A 26,945-nucleotide genomic window follows, 5' to 3' on the forward strand; every position below is an offset into this window, starting at 1 on the left:
ACCCTGTGCATTTTAATTTTGTGGTACATGCTTATTAAAAGTTGCAGCTAGTTACATTTTAGACTTGACCTTTTACAAATATTGACTTGTGTGTGTCTATGGGGTACTGTTGCATTAAAAAGAATTGAGGTGATTTCTTTAAAAAACTTCAGATTTCACTAAGTTCTTAAAACAGTTTGTAGAAAATTTATTTGTTTTTTTTAAGGAAATATAAACCAAGACAATGATTTTCTTTCTTTACAGAGACCATGAAACGTATGGTGCAATAGCTCTACTTTTGGTGGGAAAAATATACAGCCATTCTGGTGAAGCAGTGAGTAGTGGTATTAGTAGCTTATATTAAGCATCCAGGTTGAGAATTTAGGTCCTGAAGTAGTATGCTTGAATGCTTGTGTTGAGTTGTACATATTTAAAACACTTAAATTTTTATTTTATTTATTTTTTTTTTGGTGATTATACTGCTTATATCCCAAGGTGTTGATAAAAGGTTCCCATAGTAAGATAGCACAGAGGCAAGTGCCAACTACTTTCTGACCCAGACAGTTTTAGGACACCCACTACTAAATCAATATATATGTTGTATTGAGAGTGCGCTCTTCCATAGCATGTTGGACTGCAAGGATTTTCTTTTTAAGAGGTGATAATTGTTGGACATTAAAAACCTAGTTTGAGTGTAAAGAATCCTGTAACATCATGCTATTAAAAACAGATTTTAAAGCTAAATTTTATAAACTAGATAAACTAGATGTAGACACAAACTATGCCAGGCGTGTTTTATTGGACTTGGGGTTTCTAATGAGGCTAATTTTCAGCCTTTTATATGTAAGACAGACCATACTTCACTATATACTGTTTTAAAGCAAAGTTGTTGATGAAAATCGGCTTAATCTTCCTAAGATCTGCTTTTCTGTGGGGAGCTATTAAAGAGTTTGTGTAGTATGTGCTCATCTTCTCTGTTATGGCTGAGTTGATGTCACATTGATTAAAAAAAAAGTTCTTCATAGTTATTTGTGCCTATGAAGTACATCCTTATTTCTTGATATTGGCCCTGTTCTTCCTAAATTCCAGATTGATTCAGGCACACATTACCAGCAGAACAGAGCTTGCTCTAGTTAGTGTCTGATCTTGCAAGAGAGTAAGTGGAGGTTAAGTTACACTGGGTGGATTTAGCAGAATGTTTTTGCTAAACATGTTGGGCAGTGGTTCTCCAAACAAATGTGCTTAAGCTCCAATTTGCAGTTTTAACAAGATGATTCTGATGCAGGTGATTCTTGTACCATATTTGGAGATAACTAATATTTAAGGAGTGGTTTTGCCAAAATAGTAGGACCATAAATTTGTTAAACCTGTTTTAAAAGTTACTGGTTAATTTTGATTGGGATGTAATTACAAAGTAAGCAGTACATGTGGAGATGGGCCACTTGGGTGGCAAATCTAGATCCTTAGTATAGAACTGGCAAATAGGTATCCTAAATCTGGTTACCCACTAGAAATTTAGTAGTCTATAACTTTTATCTTTTTTCCTTGGACCAGTTTTATATAGTCACCTTAAAATAGAACAGTGGTTTTTAGCCTTTTAAAACTCATACCTCCAAAATATTTGATTTCGCTGTCTGCATATTCCCATCTTCTAGGAAGGTTGCCAATCTTTACTTTCTGTAATTAACAGTAGCCACTATGTATTTCCCACTCTTAAACTAGGTCCTAGGCCAAGCACTTTGTATACATTGTTTTCACTCGACTCTCTGGAAAATCCAATGAAGTAAATTCTGCTAATCCCCATTTCACAGATAAAGACACTAAGGCTCAGAGAGATTAAATAAATTGCCTGAAATTCTAAGTGGTAGATATTAGGTAGTTTACAGATGTCCTTTTTGAACAATATGCAATTCTCTAAGATTGGAAAACAATCATGGTCTAAATCTAATACACTTCACTGTTTTTATCATTACCATTTAGCTTATGATTTTGATGGGGTGGGTAGAAATGATAGATTCCTTGTTCTTCTCTCAACCGGGCAATAGTTGCTTGCTTTTAAAATGAATTGGGGGGGGGGGGGGGGTGGTGCCAGGTGGCTCAGTCAGTTAAGCATCTGACTCTGGATTTAGGCTCAGGTCACGATTTCAGTTCAGGTTTGTGAGTTCAAGCCCTGTGTCGGGGCTCGATGCTGACAGCGCAGGGCCTGCTTGGGATTCTCTCTCCCTCTTGCTCTGCCCTTCTCCTGCTTGTGTGTGCTCTCTCTCTCAAATAAGTAAACTTAAAAAAAAAAATGAATTGCTTGGAGCGCCTGGGTGGTTTGGTTGAGTGTTTGACTCTTGGTTTCGCCTGGGGTTGTGATCTTAGGGTTGTGGGTTCGAGGGCTTCACATCAGGCTGAGAGCTGAGGGTGGAGTGGAGCCTTCTTGAAATTACATCTATCTCTCCTGCGCCTCTCCCTGGCTTGCTCTGTCTCTTAAAAAAAAAAAAGGGGGAATTGCTCTTCACTCCAATTTAGTGAATACTTTGGGCATTTTTGGAAATGGGGTTGCTTCATATATGGTCCTGGGATGTTTTGCCAACTACCGAATAGCTTAATTGGAAAATAATTTGAAGACTAAAATATTGTAAGTTGTTGAACAGCCGGTTTTTGGTAAAATACGAATAGAAAAATAAATTGAATAAATTGTCTTAAAAAAGTGTTGAGAAATCATTTAGGCCTCTGTGTGGTGGACCCCATTAGACATAATACAAAAGAGATATTAAAAGTACTTAGAATTCATAATAGAAAGTTTGCAAACTGATGAGTGTTCACATTAATGAAAAGGATCCTTTGATACCAGTGTTCATTTTCTTGGGAAAATGTCAACTGTGTTGCTCCACGTGATGTATAAAAGTGAAGTCAAGATTTGTCTGCTCTTGACTGGTGTTGAGCAGCCGACTTGACACATGCTTCCTGAGTTCCGAGCCCTTCACTGGGCTCCCTGCTGTCAGCACAGAGCCTGCTTCGAATCCTCTGTCCCTCTCTCTCCCCAGCTTGTGCACGCTCTCTCAAAAATAAACATTTAAAAAAAAAAATCAAGAGTTTACTATTAAGGAGTTAAATAATTTGACTACCATACAGATGTTATTACTATTTTTACTTTGAAAAAGACTGAAGCATATGGGCGCCCGGATGGCTCAGTCAGTTAAGCTTCTGACTTCAGCTCAGGTCATGATCTCGCAGTTTGTGGGTTCGAGCCCTGCATCAGGCCCTGTGCTGACAGCTCAGAGCCTGGAGCCTGCTTGGGATTCTGTGTCTCCCTCTCTTTGCTGCTCCCCTGCTTGCACTATGTCTCTCTCTCTCAAAAATAAATAAACATTAAAAAAAAATTAAAAAAAAAAGACTGAAGCATAAGTTTATCCATAGTTCTCTCCATCTTTATTTCCAAACTTAGTTATCCAGGTAGGTTTTTAGAGGATTGGTTGATGGTACATGATTGGGAGCTTAAAATCGAAATTATTAGTGTTTAACTCCCTGACCCCTCCAAAAGCTATCCATATTTTATAAGAGGGTTGAATAGACTTTTCAAAGATTGAGTATATTTTTTTTTAATTTAGATGTTATTTAAAAATTTTTATGCAGCCTCCCTCCCTACCAGTTAATTTTAAAAGATATTTCCTGGGATTCTAGTTCATAATTGGTGCATGTTTTGTTTTTCTGTTGCTAAAGTCATCCTCTCTCCCTCCTTGCCCATTTGGGTACCCATAGTCCCTGCAGATTGCTCTTTTAATACTTGTAGTTTTTAATTAAAAACATGATCCATATTCACTTATATTTAATAAAATGAATACATTTTAACTTTAATAGTTACCATATATTGTGCCTACTTACTATGTTCTAGGCCCTAAGGTGAGCGATTATGCATATTCTCAATCTAGATGACAGTTCTTTGAAGTTACTTAACTGCAGTTCCAGTATCAAAAAAGCTCTTAAAACAACTTTTTTGTTACTTTTTGGTGACTATTTCATCTATTTATCTATCAAACCTTTACATCTACTTATCCCATTTAGTGTGAATTTTCTTTCATTTCATTGCTGAAGTATTAATATGCTTGATGATAGGCTGCTTGTTATCTCAAAAACCAGAAAAATTCTGAACTGGGAAGCCTGTCTGTCTCCACAGGGTTCTGAAAAGAGCGTATGGAGCTGTCAGCTCCTCCTCTCCCTTAGTGGGGAGTGGAGGTGGAAGAAAGAGGATAAGTAACTTGATGAAACGGAGGTAGTGGTCGTAGCAGCAGCAGTGAGGAACCTGACTTTGGTTAACTGCACGGATTCATGTGCTGGCTCTACTACGTACCAGCCGTGTGATCGTGGGAAGATCACTTAACCCTGTCTAAAATGGGGACAGGTCTAACACTTCACTAAAAGCGTTGTGGTGATGAAATCAATTAGTGAAAATAAGTATATATTAGAATAGTTGTTAGCATATAGTAAGTGCTATATGTATTAACTAAGTGGCAGATGTAAGCAATATGGGTTTGCTTGACTAGACACTCACTGTAAATCCTGTTATGTTGCAGTGTAATCTTTACCTTTAAAACACCTTAAAAGGGCCGTAGAAGCTTCAGGTGATATCTGTGACGTATAACTTGGCCTTTTAATAAAGAAGAGTGACATTTACATTTTACTAGGGAATGAGTAAGTAGGAGATGCTTGCAAAATATATGGTATGGTGTATTTTTTTTTTTTTACGCACTGCCGCTTGGGGCAGATGGCTTTTGAGGAAATTTTGGGCTTTGTCATGAAGAAAAAGATACAGTCTCAGAGAAATTTAGTCCTTATAGTGTTTCTACTTACTATATACTTTTAAAACATTGAATAGGGCTTAGCTTTGAGAATGACATATTTCAGTGAGGGAAAAGAATATAATTTTGTGCTTTTCTTTACACTTATAGAACCAGACTAGCATGGCTGAGCCTGTTTTTATTTTTTTAAATTTGTTTGAGAGAGGGAAAGCACAAGCAGGGGAAGAGCAGAGGTGGGGTGGGGGGGGGCGGGGAGAGCTGGACCTTGGTCCTGTGACTGTGAGATCATGACCCTAGCTGAAACCAACAGTTAGTTACTTAACTGACTTAACTGACTGACTCAGGTGTCTCTGAGCTAAAGTTTTATCAAAATGATGGAGACACTTCCGATCCCATCACTGTACAATCAGAAGCCTTCATTGGTCTTGTCCTTTTTGGGGGGGGGGGCAATTAAAAAAAATGTTTAGTTTTGAGAGTGTGAGTGGGGGAGTGGCAGAGAGCAAGAGAGAGGGGCAGAGAGAGAGAGAGAGAGAGGATCCAAAACAGGCTCTATGCTGACAGCAGAAAGCCCAACTCAGGGCTGGAACTCAGGAACCTCAAGATCATGACCTGAGCCAAAGTCAGATGCTTAGTGGACTGAGCCATCCAGGTGCCCCTTTCTTGGTTTTGTTTTAAGTGACTAGTTTTCTCCCTTCACCATCCTCTCACCGAACTTTCATAGCAGTGCCCTCCCTCATGCACAGTGTCTCCGGCATGCGTTCTCTTTCCGCCAGATGGATTATCTTTGTTACTGCCTGTGTAAGCTGAATTCTTACCTCTCTCCTATGGAATAGGGAATCAGGTTGCTCTGTGGTGACTCCTAGTGCATCTGGTCATCTGCTGATTTTTTTGTGACACCTGTTCACTGTTTCACTGTTTCTCTCTCTTTTCTTTCTTCTTTCTTTCTTTCTTTTCTTCCTTCCTTCCTTTCTTCCTTGCTTTCTTCCTTTCTTTCTTTCATTTTTCAGAGATAGAACAAGTGTGGGAGAGGCAAAGAGAGAAAGAGGGAGACATAGAATCTGATGCAGGCTCCAGGCTCTGAGTTGTCAGCACAGAGCCTGGCCTGGGGCTCAAACCCACCAGCTGTGAGATCATGACCTGAGCCGAAGTTGGACACTTAACTGACTGAGCCACCCAGTCGCCCCAGTGTTTCACTTTTTTAAACCAGCTTAAATTGGTTACCAGCATTCACAAATGGGTAACCACTTTTTACCACTCCCTGTTTCACTCTTCAGTAAATCTGTCTAGGTCCTTCTCGGTGTAGGCCATTTCGTACAAAGCTCATTGCCTGGTCACTAATCCACTGTGATTTCTTCCCTCTCAAGTCTGTAGTTTCTTTTGGCAACAAGTATTACATTCTGGTCTTGCCTACTGAAGTTGGGTTCTAGAACTGAGGCTTGGCTTTATACTGTGAATAATTAGCATAGTTGTATCTGAATATAGATTTTGTGCTTAGTGGTACTTGAAGTGCATTTGTTGGCATTTCTGCTTAAGTAGGACAAGTTTTTGTTTTTAAGTAGGCTCCGCATCAGTGTGAGGCTTGAACTTATGACCCTGAGATCGAGAGTTGCGTGCTCTACTGACTGAGCCAGCCAGGTGCCTCCAATTTTTCTTTTTTATGTACCTTCTTTGCTTAAATGTTTTGGTGGAGTTGAGGTGAACTAAATTTAAGATTATACCTTTTAAAAACTAATTTAAAAAATTTTTTTAATGTTTATTTATTTTTGAGAGACAGAATGCAAGTGGGGAAGGGGCAGAGAGAGGGAGACACAGAAGCCGAAGCAGGCTCCAGGCTCTGAGCTGTCTGCACACAGCCCGAGGCAGGGCTCGAACTCACAAACTGCGAGATCATGACCTAAGCCGGAGTCGGGCGCTTAACGGACTGAGCCACCCAGGTGCCCCAATTAATTTTTAAAACCTTTTTATCTTAAAATAATTTCAAACGCAGCAGAGAACTCTTATAATAAGCCCTTTATCTAGATTCACTAATTTTTTAGCATTTTGCCATGTTTGCTTTATTATTCTTTAAACGTATTTTTTTCTTGAACTATTTTGAGAGTACGTTGCATACATCATTGTCCTTTACCTCTTAATACTTGTGCATTTATTTCTTAAATCAATATAGTTTTCAAATCCAGGAAACATTCACAGAGGACTTTAATTTGCAGCCCATATTTCATTTTGTCAATTTTCCCAATAATGTCCTTTAAAGCTTTTTTCCTCCTCCAGTAAATGACCATGTATTGTATTTAGTTGCCATATAAAATAGGCTACATGTAATAGGGACTTTTCCTCAATATTGGTTTGTCTGATAGTTGCTTACGTGAGGTTCAGGCTATACAGGCAGGGCGGTGTTCTCAGGGCACCACGTCTGCAGGCACATAATCCTTATTTGCCCTCATTGGTGCTGTTCACCTGGATTGTCCTCAGGTCAAGGTATTGTTCTGTTATTCCTCAGTGTAGTGACTCTTTCCCTTGCACTAATCATTCCATTACTACCATGAAAATATACTGCTCATCAAACTTTTCCCTTCTGTATTAGGTAGATATATAATTAAAAATTCTTTTTAAATTTTAAAAGGCGCATATTGTGTTCCATCCTAACCAGTTTTAAGTGTGTAGTTCCGTAACTAGTGTTAAGTAGGTTCACGTTGTTGTGAAACAGATCTCCAGAACTTTTCAGTCTTCTAAAACTAAAACTCTAGACCCATGAAATAACTCCCCATTTCCCCTTCCCCCAGCCCCTGACAACCACCATTCTACTTTGTTTCTCTGAATTTGACTGACTTAGATGTCTTATAGTGGAATCATATGGTATCTGTTTTGACTTATTGCACTTAGCATAATGTCAAGGTTTATCTTTATCTATGTTGTAACATGTGACAATTTATATTTTAAGGGTGAATAATATTCCATTGTATGTACATACCGCATTTTATTTACCCATCTGTCTTTTTTTTTTTATTTTTTTTTTTTAAATTTTTTTTTTTCAACGTTTTTTATTTATTTTTGGGACAGAGAGAGACAGAGCATGAACGGGGGAGGGGCAGAGAGAGAGGGAGACACAGAATCTGAAACAGGCTCCAGGCTCTGAGCCATCAGCCCAGAGCCCGATGCGGGGCTCGAACTCACGGACTGCGAGATCGTGACCTGGCTGAAGTCGGACGCTCAACCGACTGCGCCACCCAGGCGCCCCTACCCATCTGTCTTTTGATGGGCACTTGGATTGTTTCCACTTCTTAGCTATTGTGAATAATGCTGCTATGAACACGGGTGTGCAATTATCTCTTTGAGACCCTGTTTTCAGTTATTTTGGATATATACCCAGAACTGTGTGTACAGGCGTGAAGTTTTAATTTTGGGGGGCTTAGAGGCACATTTTTATTTTGTAAAATTTTCTGTTGTGTACAGCTTATTAATTTCATTTGTCCTAAGATTAAATTTTGACATGATAACCAATCTCCAGAGATGTAATGTGAATCAAAATCGTGCTTTACGGTTTCCTCCTTTATGAGTTAGCCTGTTGCTAATTTAAGGAAGAAGTGATTTCTGAAAACATCTACTTGACTTGAAATAAATCAGGATTATTATTTTTCAAGTGGTTAACTGCATATAATTTTTTCCTACTGTAGATTCTTTAAGAGAACATAATTCTGGGAAGGAAAAGTTTATTTTTGTTTTCTGTTTATTGGAGGGAGGTCTGGTTCAGCCAGAACACTGGGGTCTGTCTCAGCTAACCTCCTGAATTATTTTCTGAGTGTTGAATTCCTCGGGACCCCTGTTTGCTTGCCTAAAATAGTAATACCTTAGTTTTTTGTTTCTTTATTTTTACTGTACAATATTTTTAAAAGAATTTCCTCCTACAGTTGGAGCTTGGCAACCAGAATTTGAAGGAAGAAAATGAGAATCAGTTGTGCACTGTTAAACTGTTGTAAACAGGAAGGAAAAGAGTATAATCCTAGGTCAGAGATGAGGTGATTGAGGTTGCTGTGAAGTTAATGCAGATAAACAAAATACCGGCATTTAAAAAACACTTTCAGAATAAGAGGTAAGAGTTGTTGGTAAACATTTTTTGCTTTGTTTGAAGTGTTCCTGTGGAAAGGGAATTTGAATGATAATTTTTACTCTAAGAAGTGATGCCTAATTTAGGTACAGGATTGATTGGTAATGCTAGAAATCTTAAGCAAATATCATAATTTTATTAGTGGGTGATTAAGAGCTTCATTTAGTCAAAGCTAGAATCCTCCATGGAATTCAGACCTCTAAAGTAGAACCCAAATATAGAAAACATTCTTATCATTCCTCTAATAGTCACATTTTGAATTTTGCTGTATTAAATACTTTATATTACATTGGTTTCACCTTTACATTAGCTGAGGATACTTTTCCTTTCTTTCTTGCCTTGACACAAAATAACAAGCACCAGTATTCTCCCTCCTCAAGATTTTGGCATTCATTACTCCAAAATTATTAAGAAGATAACTAGTTTTAAAACTTAATTTTATAGATTCACAGGAATTTGCCAAGATAGTTCAGAGAGGTCTCTGGTGTACTTCACCTGGTTTTCCTCGGAAGCTATTTTTATTTTTTAAAAAAGTTTTTAAAAGATTAAAAACCAAATTTTTTTTAAGTTTATTTTGAGAGAGCCAGCTTAGGTGGGGAAGGGGCAGAGGGAGAGAGAGAATCCCAAGCAGACTCTGATAGTGTAGAGCCCGATGTGGGACTCAAATTCACAAACCACGAGGTCATGACCTGAGCTGAAGTTAGGTGCTGAACCGACTGAGCCACCGAGGCACCTCTTTAAAAGATTTTTTTTGTTTTTATTATTAATTTCTTTAAAAGATTTTTTAAGTGATCTCTATACCCAACATGAGGCTCGTGACTGAGCCACCCAGGCACCTCTTTAAAAGATTATTTTTATTTTTATTATTAATTTCTTTAAAAGATTTTTAAAGTAATCTCTGTACCCAACATGAGGCTCAAACTCACAATCCTGAGATCCAAAGTTACATATTCCACCAACTGAGCCAGCCAGGTGCCCCAGTAGCTTTTTTTTTTTTTCTTAATTTTTTTAAAGGTTTACTTATTTTTGAGAGCGAGAGAGAGTGAGCGAGCAGGGGAGGGGCAGAGAGAGAGGGAGACACAGAACCTGAAGCAGAATCCAGGCTGTCAGCTGTCAGCACAGAGCCCACTGCAGGGGCTTGAACTCACAGGCCATGAGATCATGAGCTGAGCCAAAGTTGGGATACTTTACTGACTGAACCAGCCAAGGTACCCAGGAGCTATTTTTAATTAAGCTATAATACCTGAATATTTTTCCTTTAGAGTTTTTGGGTAGTGGCTAAAGATTACTGAAAATAGGTAAGGGTTAGGATGAGTCCCTGATACATTAATACCTTCGTGCTGCACAAAGAAGGGGTGAGGAAAAGAGGAAAGATGCTTTGTGTCTTATTTATTACTCAAGTATTTGTGAAAAGTTCTTTTAGAAAAAGCTCAGGCAAGGGATGTTAGTCAGCCTTCCACCTCTTCCGTGATTGAAGTCTTCCTCTGCTGAGGTCACCCTTTGAACACTCAAAGGAGACCTAAATACCTTCACCTTAGAAAAAGCGAAAGCAAAAGTTCTTGTTAAAAATTTAAATTCTGCTTTCCACCCTAGGGGAGGGTCTTAGGATTGTCTTGTGGCAAGGGCTTAGGAATCTCCATTTTCAACCACCACAGAGTATTCTGTTGCAGATTTTGAGAAATTAGATTTTGTGATTTTTTTTTTTTAAGACATGACCTTTTTTTTTTTTTTTTAATCCATGCCCAACCTGAGGCTTGAACTCATGACTCTGACTGAGATCAAGAGTCACATGCTCTACTGACTGAGCCAGCCAGGTGCCCCAAGAGGGTATAGTTTTGTAGCTACTTTATATTCTTACTAAGGTTACAGTATCGTAAATTAGTGGTTTTCAAACTTTTGAGCATAGTTACAAATATATTTTATGTGAGCATCTGTATATACATACATAGATGAAATGGATTCATTGCAGTTTCATATATTTACACTCTGATTTTAAAAGTTTAAATCATAGTTGTGATCCTAGAAATTGATATCTCAACCAGCATCTCCACCCTTAGTTACTAAGTGTTGCCCATGTTAGGGAGACGTATTAGGGAGACAACTGAGATGGAGTGGTACATTGATATCCCTTTTCTTCTTAAAGTGATTTAATCTTTCTGGTCCTTTGAGAAAGTTTCCTTAACAAATATTTTTCTGCTTTTGCCAGTCATGCACCACTCACAGTTATCAGCTTGGCTCCCCCCACCTCCACCCCCTCTTTCGGTGCCATATTACACAATGAAGTGCCTTCCTGTGTTAGTAAAAAAAACATTTAATGCTTGTATTTTATATGCTTAAGAGGGAAAGGTGAGGGAAAAAACCCAGGTATGAAATTAATGTTTTTATTAAACTCTCTGAGGAAAAATATCAGATTCCACAGCTTATTTGATATAAAGTTCTAAAATAATTGGCTAGATCATCCCACTTTGAGATTATAAATTAAGGTTATAGAAATGTTCCTTAAGTCTAGTAAATTAGTTGAAAATAGGATCAAATTAATTAAATGAAGTAAATTTTAGTCAAGAAAAATGGCTGACATTTTCCTGTTAATCCTTACCTGAATCCTTAGTGGTAGGAAATAGTGTTACCCATTTACACAAAAAATTTATCTAGTGAGGTTTAGTAACACCTATGGATATAGAGTTGGTAAGAACAGGTGTGAAAGTTTACCTCAGACATTAGGATGATTATGGTTTTAGTTATGCCTAATAAAGGAATGGCATGTTTTTTTTGTTCCACTGTGAAAACACCATGTGAGAGTGCAGGGGGGCAAAATGATAGCTTCTTAAATGGTAGGAATTTTATTGCTAATACCAGTTGTGGTTCTCACCTTAGATAAGTTACATTGTTTTATATAGCTCTATGTTAAAATCCAAGAATCACCTGTCTTGTTCTGTCATCTTGAAAAAGTGGTCATTGAGCATATAAGAGAACAGGCTAAATGCCCAGAGTGCCTTGCAAGTAAATAGGAAGCCAACATTAAGTACCAGATACTAGAATAGAAAGCCACTTGGCAGAGTCTGATAGAGGAGAGTGTCCTTTGTGGATTAGCCCAGATTCAAATTTGTCCCACCCTAGGTAAAAGCTTTCCTCTTCCTTTGTAGTTTGTAAGTATTTCTCTCAAACTGTTGGTTTGTGGTCACCAAATAGAAGACTTCAGGAAGAAAATGATTTGGGTGTTAGAACCAGATAGAACTTAGTGGTGTTGGCTCTTACTGTATCCCTGTCCGCGTTTGGGTGTGTTTATAGTCCTAAGAATGTAATCTCAACATTTCTTCCCAACAGAGGTATTCTGAACCCTTTGGGGGACATAAGGACATTTTAGAGAGTAGAGAGTATGAGAACCAAGACTCATTCTCATGAAAAACAGACATGTAAAACATTTGCATCTTAGGAGTTCAGGCTGCCTGAAGCCGGTCCGTGGGTTCTAAGCACCTCTGCCTTAAAGGATTGACATTAGAATTGTATTCACTGGTATTCAAACAGCATCAAATAGTGCTTAAAAGTAATGTGTTAACATGTATATGATGACATTTTTTTGGTAGTGTGACTTTATTTTTATGTGCAGGAGTCTGAGTGTGGCAAGTTTAGCTTTAAGAGTTCTTGATGTTTAGCCCAGGAGGATTAAACCACAGTGATTTCTAAGTCTACATGAGAAACAAGGTTATGTTGACCCCTGTTTTATTAGAAACGGAGAATTGTAAAGATTCATGTTCTGTACCAGTGCTTTGCAAATTTGGTCGGGACCAGTTTTAAAATCCATGTAATGTGTCATATTACATAATATGAGGTTAAAAGTATTTAGTGAAACTGTGGCGTAAGTGTCTATTTATATATGTATACATGCATGTATACATAAATGTTTTAGATTGCAGTGTGAAAATATTTTTTTAATGTGTGATGTGTGTTTTAAACAGTTAGAAAGCCACAGCTCTATACCTGTCTGCTTGTGTGCTAACTTGAGCATCTGAATGTCTCATATTTTTATGATTTTGCGGGGCAGGAGGTAGATGAAGGGCTGAAGAGTTAGGGTGCAAGATGAGTTAAAGGAGCACAGCTGTCTTTGAGTCTTTAGTGATTAAACAAAGCTGAGATGGGGTTTTACTCATTCAGTGTTTTGGGATAGTTAAGGCTGAATTTGTTTTGTGAAGCTTTTGAAAGCTCATATAACCAGAGAGAGATATGTATGTTGCAGATTCATAGTCGCATTTACTAGACTTGTCCGTAGTCCAGCGAATGTAATATCAAATGTCATTTCATATTAAGCTACCTGATAGAATGAATGCCTTTCTGATTCAAGACTGAAAGGTCTATTTTAAATAATCTCCGTTATTCTGGCACTGCTTAGAACAATCGTTTGAGTTTATACCTAGACATATAATCTGTTTAGCCCTAAGATATGGGACCAGTGAAAAATTGAAGGGCTTTGGGATTTTGGGGGTGAGGTGGTCAGTTGGTATTTGTTTTTATTCTTTAATATGAAATAGTTTTCAGGAAAGCCATACAAACAAACATTAGGTGTTGTTGCAGTTTAAGAAACTGAATCTTAGACACTTACTTAATGACTTCTTTTTTTCTTTCATTTCTTTCCAAGGTTTGGGCCCCATGGGATCCCTGTGACAGTATTTCCCAAAAGGGAATATAAGGACAAACCTGAAGCCATGCAGCTCCAAAGTAATACATTCCAAGAAGGGACGGAAGTCAAGCGTGAAGTGAACGGTGCTGTTCCTGATGACCCTTCTCCAGTCTCGCCTCCCGAGCCGAGCCTGGCTGAAAGCCTGTGGACTTGCAAACCACCACCTCTCTTTCATGAAGGAGCACCTTATCCTCCCCCTTTGTTTATCAGGGACACATATAACCAGTCAATACCTCAGCCACCTCCTCGGAAAATCAAGCGACCCAAACGAAAAATGTACAGGGAAGAGCCTACTTCAATAATGAATGCTATTAAACTACGACCCAGGCAAGTCCTGTGTGACAAATGTAAAAACAGTGTTGTTGCTGAAAAAAAGGAAATTAGAAAAGGTAGCAGTGCAAGTGACTCTTCTAAATACGAAGACAAGAAACGGAAAAACGAAAGTGTAACTGCTGTGAACAAAAAACTGAAAACTGACCATAAAGTGGATGGGAAAAACCAAAATGAAAGCCAGAGAAGAAATACTGTGGTTAAGGTTTCCAGTATTGCTCACAGCAGAGGCAGAGTAGTCAAAGTTTCTGCTCAGGCAAATACATCAAAAGCTCAGTTAAGTACTAAAAAAGTGCTCCAGAGTAAGAACATGGATCATGCAAAAGCTCGGGAAGTGTTGAAAATTGCCAAAGAAAAGGCACAGAAGAAGCAGAGCGAAACCTCTACATCCAAAAATGCACACTCAAAAGTCCATTTCACACGTCGATATCAGAGTCCTAGCTCAGGTTCCCTTCCACCCCGGGTTCGTTTAAAACCACAGAGGTACAGGAATGAAGAGAATGACTCTTCTTTGAAGACAGGACTTGAGAAAATGCGGAGTGGCAAGATGGCACCCAAGCCCCAGTCTCGCTGCACCTCCACCCGCTCAGCAGGTGAGGCCCCTTCAGAAAATCAGAGTCCCTCAAAAGGCCCCGAAGAGGCCAGCAGTGAGGTTCAGGACACCAATGACGTGCTTGTGCCTGGTGAGCGGGATGAACCACAGACACTGGGCAAAAAGGGCAGCAAAAGCAGTATCTCTGTTTACATGACCCTAAATCAAAAGAAACCTGACTCTTCCAGTGCTTCCGTGTGTAGCATTGATAGCACAGATGATTTGAAATCCTCCAACTCTGAGTGTAGTTCTTCTGAAAGCTTTGATTTTCCTCCAGGCAGTATGCATGCACCTTCCACCTCCTCCACTTCCTCCTCTTCAAAGGAAGAGAAAAAGCTCAGTAATTCCTTGAAAATGAAAGTCTTTTCCAAAAACGTCTCTAAATGCGTCACACCAGATGGCAGGACCATATGTGTAGGGGACATTGTTTGGGCCAAGATCTATGGCTTTCCTTGGTGGCCAGCCCGTATTCTTACTATAACTGTGAGCCGGAAAGATAGCGGCCTTTTAGTCCGACAGGAGGCCCGTATTTCATGGTTTGGGTCTCCAACAACCTCTTTTCTTGCTCTTTCGCAACTCTCCCCCTTTTTAGAAAACTTCCAGTCACGCTTTAATAAGAAGAGAAAGGGCCTGTATCGCAAGGCTATCACAGAGGCGGCTAAGGCTGCCAAGCAGCTGACCCCTGAAGTGCGGGCTCTGTTGACACAGTTTGAAACGTGAACATGGACAGTAAGGTAGGCAAGAACCATCGGAAGGCGCCACAGATTTTCTAGTCTAGTTAGGAGTAACTTCTACAAAATAGCTTGGCCAAATCGGAGAGAGAAATTGTACTCAGTTGGCTGCTTTTTTATACTTACCTTATAGCCATTTTTAGACTGAGAAGCTAAAATTGAACAAGCAATCAATTTGTCTTAAGGAAGTGAGATTTCAGCAGTGTTTTTCAGTTTTGAAGTCAAACCATCCCAAGGCATAGGAGCCATAGCCTCAACTGAAAATGAATTTTTGCAGGGACTGTTAATTGCCATTTGTACCTTGTACTGTATGTGTGTATATTTATATATATATATACACACACATACATATATGTGTGTATATGCATACATACATATATACATACATACACACATACACATATATATGTATGTGTGTGTATATATATATATATATATATATATAAGATAGAGCCTGTCACTATGTGACACAGGTTGCATATTTGGGATTGCAGTAAGGGCTGGTGAGCTGGGGGCGGGGGGTAATAGTGTGGATATTTAATGACGTCTTGTTTTTAATTAATGAACACTTAGCCTTTCTATGTGCATAATGGCGCAAGAGTTTGATACTTAGGTGTTTGACAGACTGAGATGCTTGCTATTCAGTTGCAGACTGGGGAAAGAGCCCGGTATTTGGGGTTAAGACTTTCAAGGCTGACTAGGTTTTTGAATCATCACTCTCTTTTGTCCAATGGGGATTTAACAAAAACTTTCAAATTTCTGGTTTGGGAGTTTAGGTAGGTTTGTCTTTGGATGTGTAAATAGTTGATTGCTAAATTTGGTCAGATTTCTCCTGACTGGCTGTTCCTAAATTCTTAGGATACGTCCTGGTAAATTACACTTTGTGAATTAATTGTCATATGTGTAATTGTTGCATTTTGGATGTACCTAATTTGATAATTTTTAAAAGATATTTCCGTTTAAGGTATCTGTTTGCAGGTCAGAAAATGAGAAAATGTAATTGTGTAATGCTCTGAAATGTAAAAAAAAAAAAAAAAAGCTGTAAATAAAATCGACTAAATCCAAATTATTTGTGTGTGTTTCTCAAAAAGCTTTGAAAAATTTCAAGATGGTAGAAAATTATTTGTTAGTGTGTAGAGGAGATGAAAAAAATCAAACTTTTATTTTCCTATTTGTCCTATCAGAGAAAATATCTGAGTATAGATGAAATTCAAGTAAGTGATCCTCATAATCTTAAAATGAAGTTTTATAGCATATAGGTCTGATGTGCTTCTAGATTTGAGACACTCTTCCCGCCAATTTCTCATAAACGTGTGGGGTTAATTTTCCTCATTTTTAGCCTTAATATTTCATCACATGGTTCTTGTAATTACAACCAGTCTCTCTTCCACCTGGTCTTCTGCCTCAGGTATCCTTGCTTTTGGGGCTAGTAATTTAGATCACTATTTTTCTACATGGTCCATGTAGATTTAACTTTCCATTTTTAGCTTTTCATTGTTAGTGAAAAATAGATCTGATTGCCTGTGGAGGCAAGTTTATCCCAAGACTTTTCAAGTTGCTTTCATTTTTTTGTGTGTGTCTAACTTACTTTTAAATTTGATGCAATATCAATTTGACATGGAAAATTGAAAATTTTAAGTAGAGCAACTTTTTGTGTAATTCTAAGTAATCCAATTTGAAATCTCTTAGTTACCTATGGAATTAATGGAGATTAAAATCCATAATCTGTCAGCTTCCTTAAGGTTATGGACTTCTATGATTTATGCACTGATTTCTGCAAAAGCAAGTAGAATTTCTTCTGGGGAATTCAGTCAATGCTTTTTGATTATAATAAACACACAATTGAAAAAAAACAATGTTGCACTTGAATAGAACATATTCTTTCCTGCAAACAGAAACAACTATACTATTTTTAAAATTCTTTGATTATAACAGGTTGAAAGACGTTCACAGCATGATTGAGGGGTTTTAAGGAATTAAAATATTTTTTGGGGTATTTGTTTCAGATTAATGAATTTGTTCATTCAGAAATTTTTGAAAGTTTGAAATCTAAGGTTCAGAAAGATTTAAACAGGGCAAAGCAAAAAGTCCCTTAAAATATGTAATTTCAAGGTTTCATGTAATGATCCAGGTGAGTTTTATCTTAACGCAGTGGGTTTGACTGTGGATATTGCTAATAAATAGTCAGAAGCTTTGGCAAATGTGCTCTGGTTGCATAAACCGAATTTGATTTATTTCAGAAGCCATGGAGAAAAAGAGTAACAAAGTCCTGGTTGTTGAGTAAAATAACATCCAATTTTATGTAGTCCATACCACTGAGGGAAAGGTTGAAATATAATCAGTAATGTGCATGATCTCTAATTATCTTGCCAAATACTCCCTCTGTTTTAAACTGTGGCACACTTCATTTGAAGTTTCCATAGGGGAAGAAACTTTAAAGAACTGCTTAATCTTAAAATCTGTATATTCTAAACACTAACCCAACAGCTGCATAGTAGTGTTTCATTCAAATGGAGATTAAAAAAAATTTTGAGTATAGTTGACACACAGTGTTACATTAGTTTCAGGTGTACAGCATAGTGATTCATTTTCTCTGTACGTTATACCAAATAGAAATTTCTTAAACAGTTTAATGTATCCAGTAGAGATGGAGATAGAGTTGAATTGGATCATTGTAGCCATTTTCCTTTTACATTTTTCTTTAAAGTGGTCAAGAAGGAGGCATGTACTCTTTGTATGGAGATAACCAAAAGTGGTTTTTTCCCCTGGCAGAGAGAAAACTAGGCTTAGGCCAAATCACATCTCCAGTGGTCTAAAAAAAAGTGGCTTAGAATAAGGGATTAACAAGGGGAGAAACCAAGTAAAAATAAGAGGTGTAACAGCGAAAGATGTCTTTATTTTTAGAATTGGTCAGAAATTTAAAGCATCAGAGTATTTTTCTCTAGTTTCCCAGAACAGCCAAGTGTTAATCTAAAAGGGGTATCTTTTCGACTCATTTATAGATGTGGAACCAGAGATCAGCAAAATAGGGAAAGTAGAATTCATTAGTCTGGAGCCCACTCATATGACTTGATGGACATGTATGTCCTATGTGCTTTTGAAGGGAAAAATCTATGAATAGTAACTTTAAGTTCATACTAAGTAGAATAGACAAGAATATAGGTATGAAGACAGACTGAAGGCAAAGAAAATGAAAGTGCTACCAAAATCAATTAAATGTGTATCTTCATTAGTGGGTTTGAGTTTCTAACTTACAAAATATTGACTTGCACCCCTATTTTGAACAGGTCATACTTAACGTTGGTTATGTTGAAGGAAAGATACACATTTGCATTCCTTTACCTACATATACAAGTCCTTTATATAGAATAACTGAATTGGGAATTAGAAAACAGGCCTACCTCAGATACTGGGTTCGGTTCAGACCACCCAATAAAGTGAGTCATGAATTTTTTGGTTTCTTAGTGCATATACAAATTATTTCTATTCTGTTACAGTCTGTTAAGTGTGCAATAGCATTGTGTCTAAATAATGTATATCTTAATTTAAAAAATAGCTTTATTGCCAAAAATTGCTAACCATCTGAGCTTTCAGTGGGTCTTTTTCCTGGTGTGGAGGGTCTGGCTTCAGTGTGGATAGCTGCTGACCGATCAGGGTGGTGGTTGCTGAAGGTTGGGGTGGCTGTGGCAATTTTCTTAAAATAAGAAAATAGTGAAGTTTGCCACATCGATTGACTCTGCTTTTCATGAACGATTTATCTCTTTGTGGCATGTGATGTTGTTAGATGGCATTTTACCCACAGAAGAACTTTCGAAACTGGAGTCAGTCCTCTCAAAGTCCGTTTATCAGCTACGTTGATGTCATAGTCTAAATCTTTTGTTGTCGTGTCCACACTCTTCACAGCGTCTCCACCAGGAGTAGATTCCATCTCAAGAAACACTTTCTTTGCTCATCCATAAGAAGCACCTCCTCATCTGTTAAAGTTTTATCACGAGATTGCAGCAACTCAGTCCCATCTTCAGGCTCCACTTCTAATTCTAGTTCTCTTGCTATTTCTGCCACATCTGCAGTTACTTCCTCCACTGAAGTCTTGAACCTTCAATTTGTTAAAAAACCAGTATCTGCGAAGCGTAGTAAAGTGAAGCGCAATAAAACGAGGTATGCCTGTACCTTAAGAAATCTATAATTTGGATCTAAAATTAGATTTTTCCTTTTAACTTGTGAATTTTTCTATGGTTTCTGCTGTATTGGTTCATTTTTGTTTAGTACTCCTAGCAGAGAAGGGACTGGCAAATGTCTAGAAAAGTTGATAATGTTTTGATTCAGGATATTGTTTGGATTTGGGCCCAGTGAAGGCCTCCATAGGGGATTTGCTAGAAGAGAATGAAGACCCTCACTTGGGGCAAATTTAGCGTTTGCTTTGGGATAGTATTAGGATGGTGGCAGTGAAGATCATCTCTGATTGAGATGCCTGATACAGGGAATTCAGAAATAGAACCAGAAGGAGCTGGTGCCATGCCAACTGCCAGGAGAAAATAAAAACAGCTAAGCTGAATTACTTACCTTTACCTGGTTCTGACTGAGTTAATAGGCCCTTCATAGTCTGTGTTTACAGTTCGTGTATGCCCTCACTAAACAGAGTGCACAGAATTTAAAGAAAGAAAGCTTTAGCAATTTATGTGCTCTGTTGTGCTATTCTGAATAAAGGAATAGAAGGTTTAAAGTCATAGTGATATAGATGGTCTCTGTAGGGTTAGTTTTCCAGGATGTCTTAGTGTCTCTCCCATGGATAGTTGGTACCAAGAAGAGAAGCGCTTAAGTCTTCTTGTTTAGTCTCTACTCAAGAGACTTCATATTTATAGACTCAAGGATTTTTTTTTTTTTTGAACATTTACTTATTTTTGAGAGAGCATGAGTGGGAGAGGGGCAGAGAGAGAGGGAGACACAGAATCCAAAGTAGGCTCCAGGCTCTGAGCTGTCAGCACAGAGCCCGATGCGAGGCTCGAACCCATGGACTATGAGATCATGACCTGAGCTGAAGTTGGATGCTTAACCAACTGAGCCACCCAGGCGCCCCAGTATAGACTCAAGGATTTTTTCCCTTTCCTTGTGACTTTAGGTGGAAATTATTTTCTTCCTTCATATACATACACAGAACACTATAATTTGTTAGGGGTTTTTTTTGTTTTGTATTTTAAAAATTAAGTACACCTCACATAAAATTTATTTTAACCATTTTTTTAAAAAGTGTATGGCTCTGTGTCATTAAGTACATTCACATTGTGTACACATCACCATCTTTCCACTTGTAATTTGGATTTTGATCAAAATCTTTTACATCTGGACTGATAATTTCCAAATAGCTTCTAGAACAGTAAGTCACGGGAGTGTTTTTCTTGGTCAAGCACCATGACTGGAACATGCACCTTGGTGCCTGGCTTCCAGGATTCCTTCCTGATCAGCCTGGATCAGCCTGGTCAGTGCTAGAACTGTAACTGCCTCGTGGCAAAATTTTTAGATGAGTTAGTGTGACTGCATTTGCCTATTAAAATTACTTAAGGGTAGGTTTTAAGTTAAAACCATTCCCTCCCAGTGACAAAAACAGTTGTTTTGGACAATTTTATCAATATGGAAATCATTGAAATTATTTTACTAATGGAATTAATTAGCTTCCAAAACTTAAATTATTATTATTATTATTTTTTAACATTTATTTATTTTTGAGACAGCATGAACAGGGAGGGTCAGAGAAAGAGGGAGACACAGAATCTGAAACAGGCTCCAGGCTCTGAGCTGTCAGCACAGAGCCCGACGCGGGACCCTGAACCCACGGACCGCGAGATCATGACCTGAGCCAAAGTCGGACGCTCAACCGACTGAGCCACCCAGGCGCCCCCAAAACTTACTTACATACCATCACACTTTTTGCCATATTTTCAAATTTGTTTACTGTTACTCCCTTTGACACTTAAAAAAAATTTTTTTTTTGAATCTTTGTGAGAGAGAGAGAGAGCGTGAGCAGGGGAGGAGCAGAGAGAGGGAGACACACAATCCAAAGGAGGCTCCAGGCTTGGAGCTGTCAGCACAGAGACCGATGCAGGGCTCAAACTTGCAAACTGTGAGATCATGACCTGAGCCGAAGTTGGACGCTCAACCGACAGAGCCACCCAGGCACCCCCACTTTTACACTTTTTATGTCAGTACAGTTAATGAAAAACACATACTCCTTGACAACATACTATTAAAATTCTAAAATTCTAAGATGATTTTGTGTACCACACTCTGGTAGGAAATGCTAAAGTAAATTAGTTTTTATATCCTGCCTTTAAGTCCAGTTTGGGATGGATTGAGTCAAATTTTAATGCATCTAATTTCTGAAAAAAGCAATTGCTGAACTTGAATTTTTCTTAAAGATTTCTGTGTTATTGTGGCACAAGTTAAGATTGGATACAGGGAGGTATAAAGGAAAAGAAACCATAGAATCAAAAATCACAAGGATTTATCAAAATACTGAATTTCTGAGTCAGATTCTTATTTTCTAACCGAATAAGTTCCGATAGCTTATAGTGTATGTTGTCCAATTTATAGCCTTCTACTATTGGACACTTCGGTTTATAAAACAATTTCTTAAAACTTTGATGTTCGAAACAGACCAGTTGAAAAATACGTAGTCTTAAAACTTGGTTTAAATGTGAATTAAAACTTTTTTCTTTAAATTCCTGACATTTGTATAAGGCCTCATTAAAAATACATTGAAAACACAGCCATAATTTATATTTTCCTTGTAATCATAAGAATGTGACAGGTAGCTGCTTTTTACTACTTTAGAAATCTAAGTCTTAACCAGAAATTATGATTTAAAACTCATAATTTTTTCTATCCTAGTGCCTGTATCTAGAAGGAAAACCACCTATGCCATAGCTAAAGCATTAGGCTGTTATTATAACACTTTTTCCCTTTTCATTTAAACTAAAAAAAATTGTGGGGCACCTGGGTGGCTCACTCTGTTAAGCATCTGACTTTGGCTCAGGTCATGATCTCACGGTTTGTGCTGTCAGCACAGAACCTGCTTCAGACCTTCTATCCCCCTTTCTCTCTGCCCCCCCACCCTGCTCATTCCTTCTTTCTTCCTCAAAAATAAATAAACTAAAAAAGTTGTAATTATAATGTATATCATTATACACATGTATTCATTATAACACAAAGATTCACTTAAAAGTTACTGAAAAAGTCTAGAAGGGATATAATTTTCCCCTAGTAAAACAGTTTTTTGCTTGCCTGGAGAGAATGTTTTTATAAGAATGTGAGGGTTATCCTGTTGAGTGTAAAATATAGAAATGGATACTTGTGAGTATATAACTTGCCAGTGACCAGCAGTGCTCTATACCAGGCTTGTATTGAGCAAAGAATCATTCTTTTTTTAAGTTTTATTTGATTTTAAGTAACCTTCACACCCAACATGGGGTTCGAACTCACAACCCTGAGATCAAGAGTTGCACGCTCCTGACTGAGCCGGTCAGACCCCCAGAGCCAAGAAGCATTCTTTCTCACTTTTCAGGGACATGGCTGAAAGTACAGGGTCTTGAGCCAGATTTCTTCCTGGATTCAATGGCGGGCATGGATCTGTCCCTTAGAAGCTAGCTGTGTGATCTTAGGTTACCTTACTGTCATCCTCTGTGATATGGGGAGAATAAATAGTACCTCCTCAGAAGGTAATTGTGAGAATTTAAAGCCATAAAGTGCCTAGCACAAGACCTATAGAAATAACTTGCTGTCATTTCCACAACCACTGCTTTCTGTGTATGGCATAGAAATTTCATTTCTGGTAGCTTTTGAAATAAGCTTTGTGTGACATACATTCATTTATAAACTGCTATAATAACAGTGTTATTACCTGAGGTTTCAACAACCATAGCATGATCATCCATAAATATCTAGAAGTAGGCTGAACTATTTCCAACAGGCATTTGTGGGGAGCAACAGGGCTTTATAGTGAAGGGAAAACTGCATTAACCTTGCATTTCAACTCTCCCCTTATTCACTTACATACTGCATAAATTCCAGTCTGCTCCTCTCCCACTTCTCTCCTTTATGCCAAGCACAGGGCCTGACAAAGGAGAAATGATGTCTACTTGTGAATGAATGAGGAAAAGTAATTCTGGTTCCGACAGGTATATACTAATGACCAATCACCATCTCAGAAGCCTGGCACATCCCAAATCATTTCAAAGGCGTGTGGGAACTATCTGCCCTGGTGGGGCTCAGTGGAGTGAGTAGAGGTCCTCCTAGGAGAGCTTTATAAAGGCATCAGAACCACAAAGCTTTGCCTGTCAGCTTTTAAGTGAGTCAGTTAGCTGATTTGCACAAATGCCATATTCCCTTGGGACCCTGGTGTTTTAATATTTTTTGCCAAATGGTAAAAAGTGGCTATTAATTTGAAAATTCCTTTTTATTGTTTATTGCTACTGGTATGACTGAGTAGATAGTTTCCACTTTTTAGGAGGGAAATACCACACATTCCAAGGCCTTGATCTGCGTGTGCTGTGGCCATATTTTCCAGAAGGTAGTTATCTTTACCCATGGCTCAATTTTGAGATGTTAATTACAGACCTATGATTGCCCCCCCCCCCCCCCCCCCCCCCCCGTTTAGTTTTTAGTAGGGAATCTGGCTGGGAGTGGCATCTTAGTGTGAGTCCTGGTATGCTGGGAAGAACTGTGTGCAGTTTGTCTAAAACCCTATTATAACTGGTTAGAAAAACAGCACCAAGGCTAGAAAAACAGAATGTCTACTGTAAAATGAGACACTGTGCTTTTCCTATTTGTTCATGTTGCATGATTTTACAGTGTGTTTTGTTGTTGTTGTTGTTTTTGGGGGTGGGGAGCGAGAGAGAATGAGTGGGTGAGGGGCAGAGAGAGAGAGAATCCTAAGGAGGCTGTGTGCTGTCAGCATAGAGCCCAATGCGGGGCTTGCTCTCTCTCACAAACCATGAGATTATGACCTGAGCCAAGATCAAGAGTCAGACACTTAACCGACTGAGCCACCCAGGTGCCCTGATACTACACTATATTCAAAGAAAACTTATATTGAGTGTTCAGCAAGATAACAGGTACAAGTATATAATCTTAATTCTTTAGTTTTTAATGCTGAACTTTGCTCTAAGAGCATGACCTCTACTTCCTTCTTTCATGACTTCCCCCCATTCTGATCTGCCCATTTATAGTTCTGCCTCCCAGGAATAGTTGCCATTGTTGCAAATAAGCTTTTTCTTAAAGGACAAAATAAGTAATTTCAAGTGAAATTGCTGCCTTTCATGCGGGTATCACTGCTAGGGCTCCGTGGCTCTTTCTAATGGATCATGTATGCATGGTCCGTTTCTAAAGAGAAACCCAAGGCCCTAAAAGCACTGAGGGGAAACTCATCTTAAGTATTAGGACAAAAGACTTATTAGCCAGGTTCTGTGGACTGGGACTGGCATGTAGAGATTTTATATGGTGTTTCAGGGGGTGGGAAGGGCAAATGCACAGCAAGAGATCATTTTTTGATAGAGCTTCTTGACTCTCTTAACTAGAATCCAAGAGATTTAGAATGACGGTTGAAAACCTAACAAGTTTTACTTCTGGAGGGAGAGGTTCAAAGTTAAATTCTTTTGTGCACTCAAAATTCCTTTTTTTCTTCTGTGATTGCTGTTGGATTACAATTAATAATATATAAAACATAGTGTATTTGTTTCCCATGAACAAAAGGGCACATAACCTTATTAAATCATTTAAGAAAATTGTTCTCCTTTGAATTAAAATTCAGAAGTAATTATAGATCAGGTGTATGAGGTTTCTCCTTTTCAATGTCAGAAAAGCCTTTTTAAAAGTTTTGATTATTTGTTACTGTTTCTGATGTACCTTAGTATTCTAAAAATCATTTTATTATAAGGACTGAAAATCATCTAAATAAGTGATCCCAGAGTTGACTTTATGGATGTGATGAATTTATACTTAAAATAGGGAAGTAAGCAGACAAACAAATATGTTAAAAATAAGGCTTAGAAGAGCAATCCTTCATTTGAATTATTCTTTGTATTTGAAATCTCTGTTCTAAAAGCCCCAGTGAGAAAGCTTATCTTGTCAGACTTCTTTCGAGCAGGTATTAACTCACACAGGAATGCCAGGTCCTGAGTAGTATGCATAGGAGGTCACAGACATTAAAAGGACAAAAGGATTCAGGTAGTTTTTGGTCATTCTGCAAAATAGGGTCTCTGAACTCATTAATGAAGTTAACATGGACAAGGATGACAACTTCGGCCCTCGCTGATCAGGACTACTCCAGCCCTAGGTTAGTGGTAGGCTAGAAGAAATTTTTTAGCAGGAACATTACACGGGAGCTAGTATTGGAGGGCAGCATCTTAGTGTGTGCGCCCAAGGCGTCTTGCTGCTGAATTGACTTGTTCTGGAGAGTGCCCTCTCCTGGCCAATACTGGTGTGTACACACCTCAAATCTGTTTTCTTTTAGTATCCAAGCTTCACTTCCTGTGAAGTCAGCAAGTTATCCAGAATACATTCATGATGAAAATTCAACTGAATTTTGGTCTTATTTTTAAAATTTTTTTTTGTAAAATGGATTTAAAAGAACTCAAATGACTGCTCTATTTTCGTTAACTTGGTTTTTTCTACCATAGGTCTCAACAAATGGCAGCTATTACATCAGACAGTGACGAGTCCTGCTGCTCCCTTACAGTGTCTGACAGACCACTGTGGATTCAGACTGGGAGCATTGAAGTTAACAGTGAAACGGGCAGGTCTGTCTGTGCTAAGCCCTGCCACAAAGTGAAGAGGGCATCATGTCACCACTTGATCATTCTGAAGTAGGTTAGGCTAGACATAAAAGAGTTCATTAGTTCTTTTTCCTGAGTTTTCATTGACCTTTGTAGCTGGGTGTATCTCATATAGGTGACCGTTTTACTGAATGAAAGTAACTTTCAATTGGTATTACCAGCTGTGCTAAAAACAAGTAGAGCCAGCCTCCTGTGAGCTTCCATGAAACGAGTTTCTCCTAGGGCAGTAAAAGTTGAGTATCAGGTTGTAGAATTCTGTCAACTAGCAACAGAGTCTTCGTGGAAAGTCAAATAGTGGATTTCTCTATCTTTTCACTATCTCAGTCTTTGTCACTTTTATATTCATTTAACTTCTTAGTCATTCTTAATGTGTGTGTATATATAAGAATATATATATATATACATCTACGAACATATATATATTCTTAGCGAACTAACCTCAGAACCATTGTCATTTATGTAAGGAAAGTCAAAATTCAGAGGGGGGCAAAAGCTAATCCTGAAATGTGGCCATAATCTTTTTAAGTGCGTTTATTGAAACTTCTCTGGATAACGCCTTAAAGGCTTATTTGGGACTCTTCTACAGCTGGAAAGGTTTAAGGATTTCTGATGTACTGCTTCTGAACTTACGATCTCTTTTTGCTTCCTTGAATTAAGGCTATTTAACCCTCTGGTGTGTGCAGCTGGTGGTGAGCTGTAATTGGGCTGTATCATTGCAGATAAGCTATAATTTGCAAGCTGAGTCACAATGGCACATTTTGGATCAGAGGTGGAGGCTGGGATATTTTGGACTCTTACCTGGATTGCAGGGATGGTAGCTACCCTTATGGTGATTTCTTGAGGAAAAATCATGTTTTAATTTTCTGTACATCTCATAGGAATCATAAGACATGCTTCAATCCTTGGCTTTCCTGTCAACCTGATTA

The 26,945-nt window shown here is 38.2% G+C and overlaps 1 protein-coding gene across 17 annotated transcripts in view; it reads left to right on the top strand.

The window, feature by feature from the left end:
* PWWP2A (PWWP domain containing 2A) overlaps positions 1-26,945 on the top strand; it is a 102,818-nt gene that overhangs the window by 73,511 nt on the left and 2,362 nt on the right. For 4 of the 17 annotated variants that reach the window (XM_030328251.1, XM_030328259.1, XM_030328242.1 and 1 more), the window contains one exon: positions 13,499-16,231. In XM_030328251.1, coding sequence (XP_030184111.1) covers positions 13,499-15,182 — 1,684 coding nt within the window. In that variant the 3' untranslated portion in view covers positions 15,183-16,231. The other 13 variants (XM_032594273.1, XM_032594274.1, XM_030328341.1 and 10 more) reach the window with 13 other exon arrangements.

Source organism: Lynx canadensis, chromosome A1 (genome assembly GCF_007474595.2).
Source record: "Lynx canadensis isolate LIC74 chromosome A1, mLynCan4.pri.v2, whole genome shotgun sequence".
Classification (NCBI taxonomy): Eukaryota; Metazoa; Chordata; class Mammalia; order Carnivora; family Felidae; genus Lynx; species Lynx canadensis.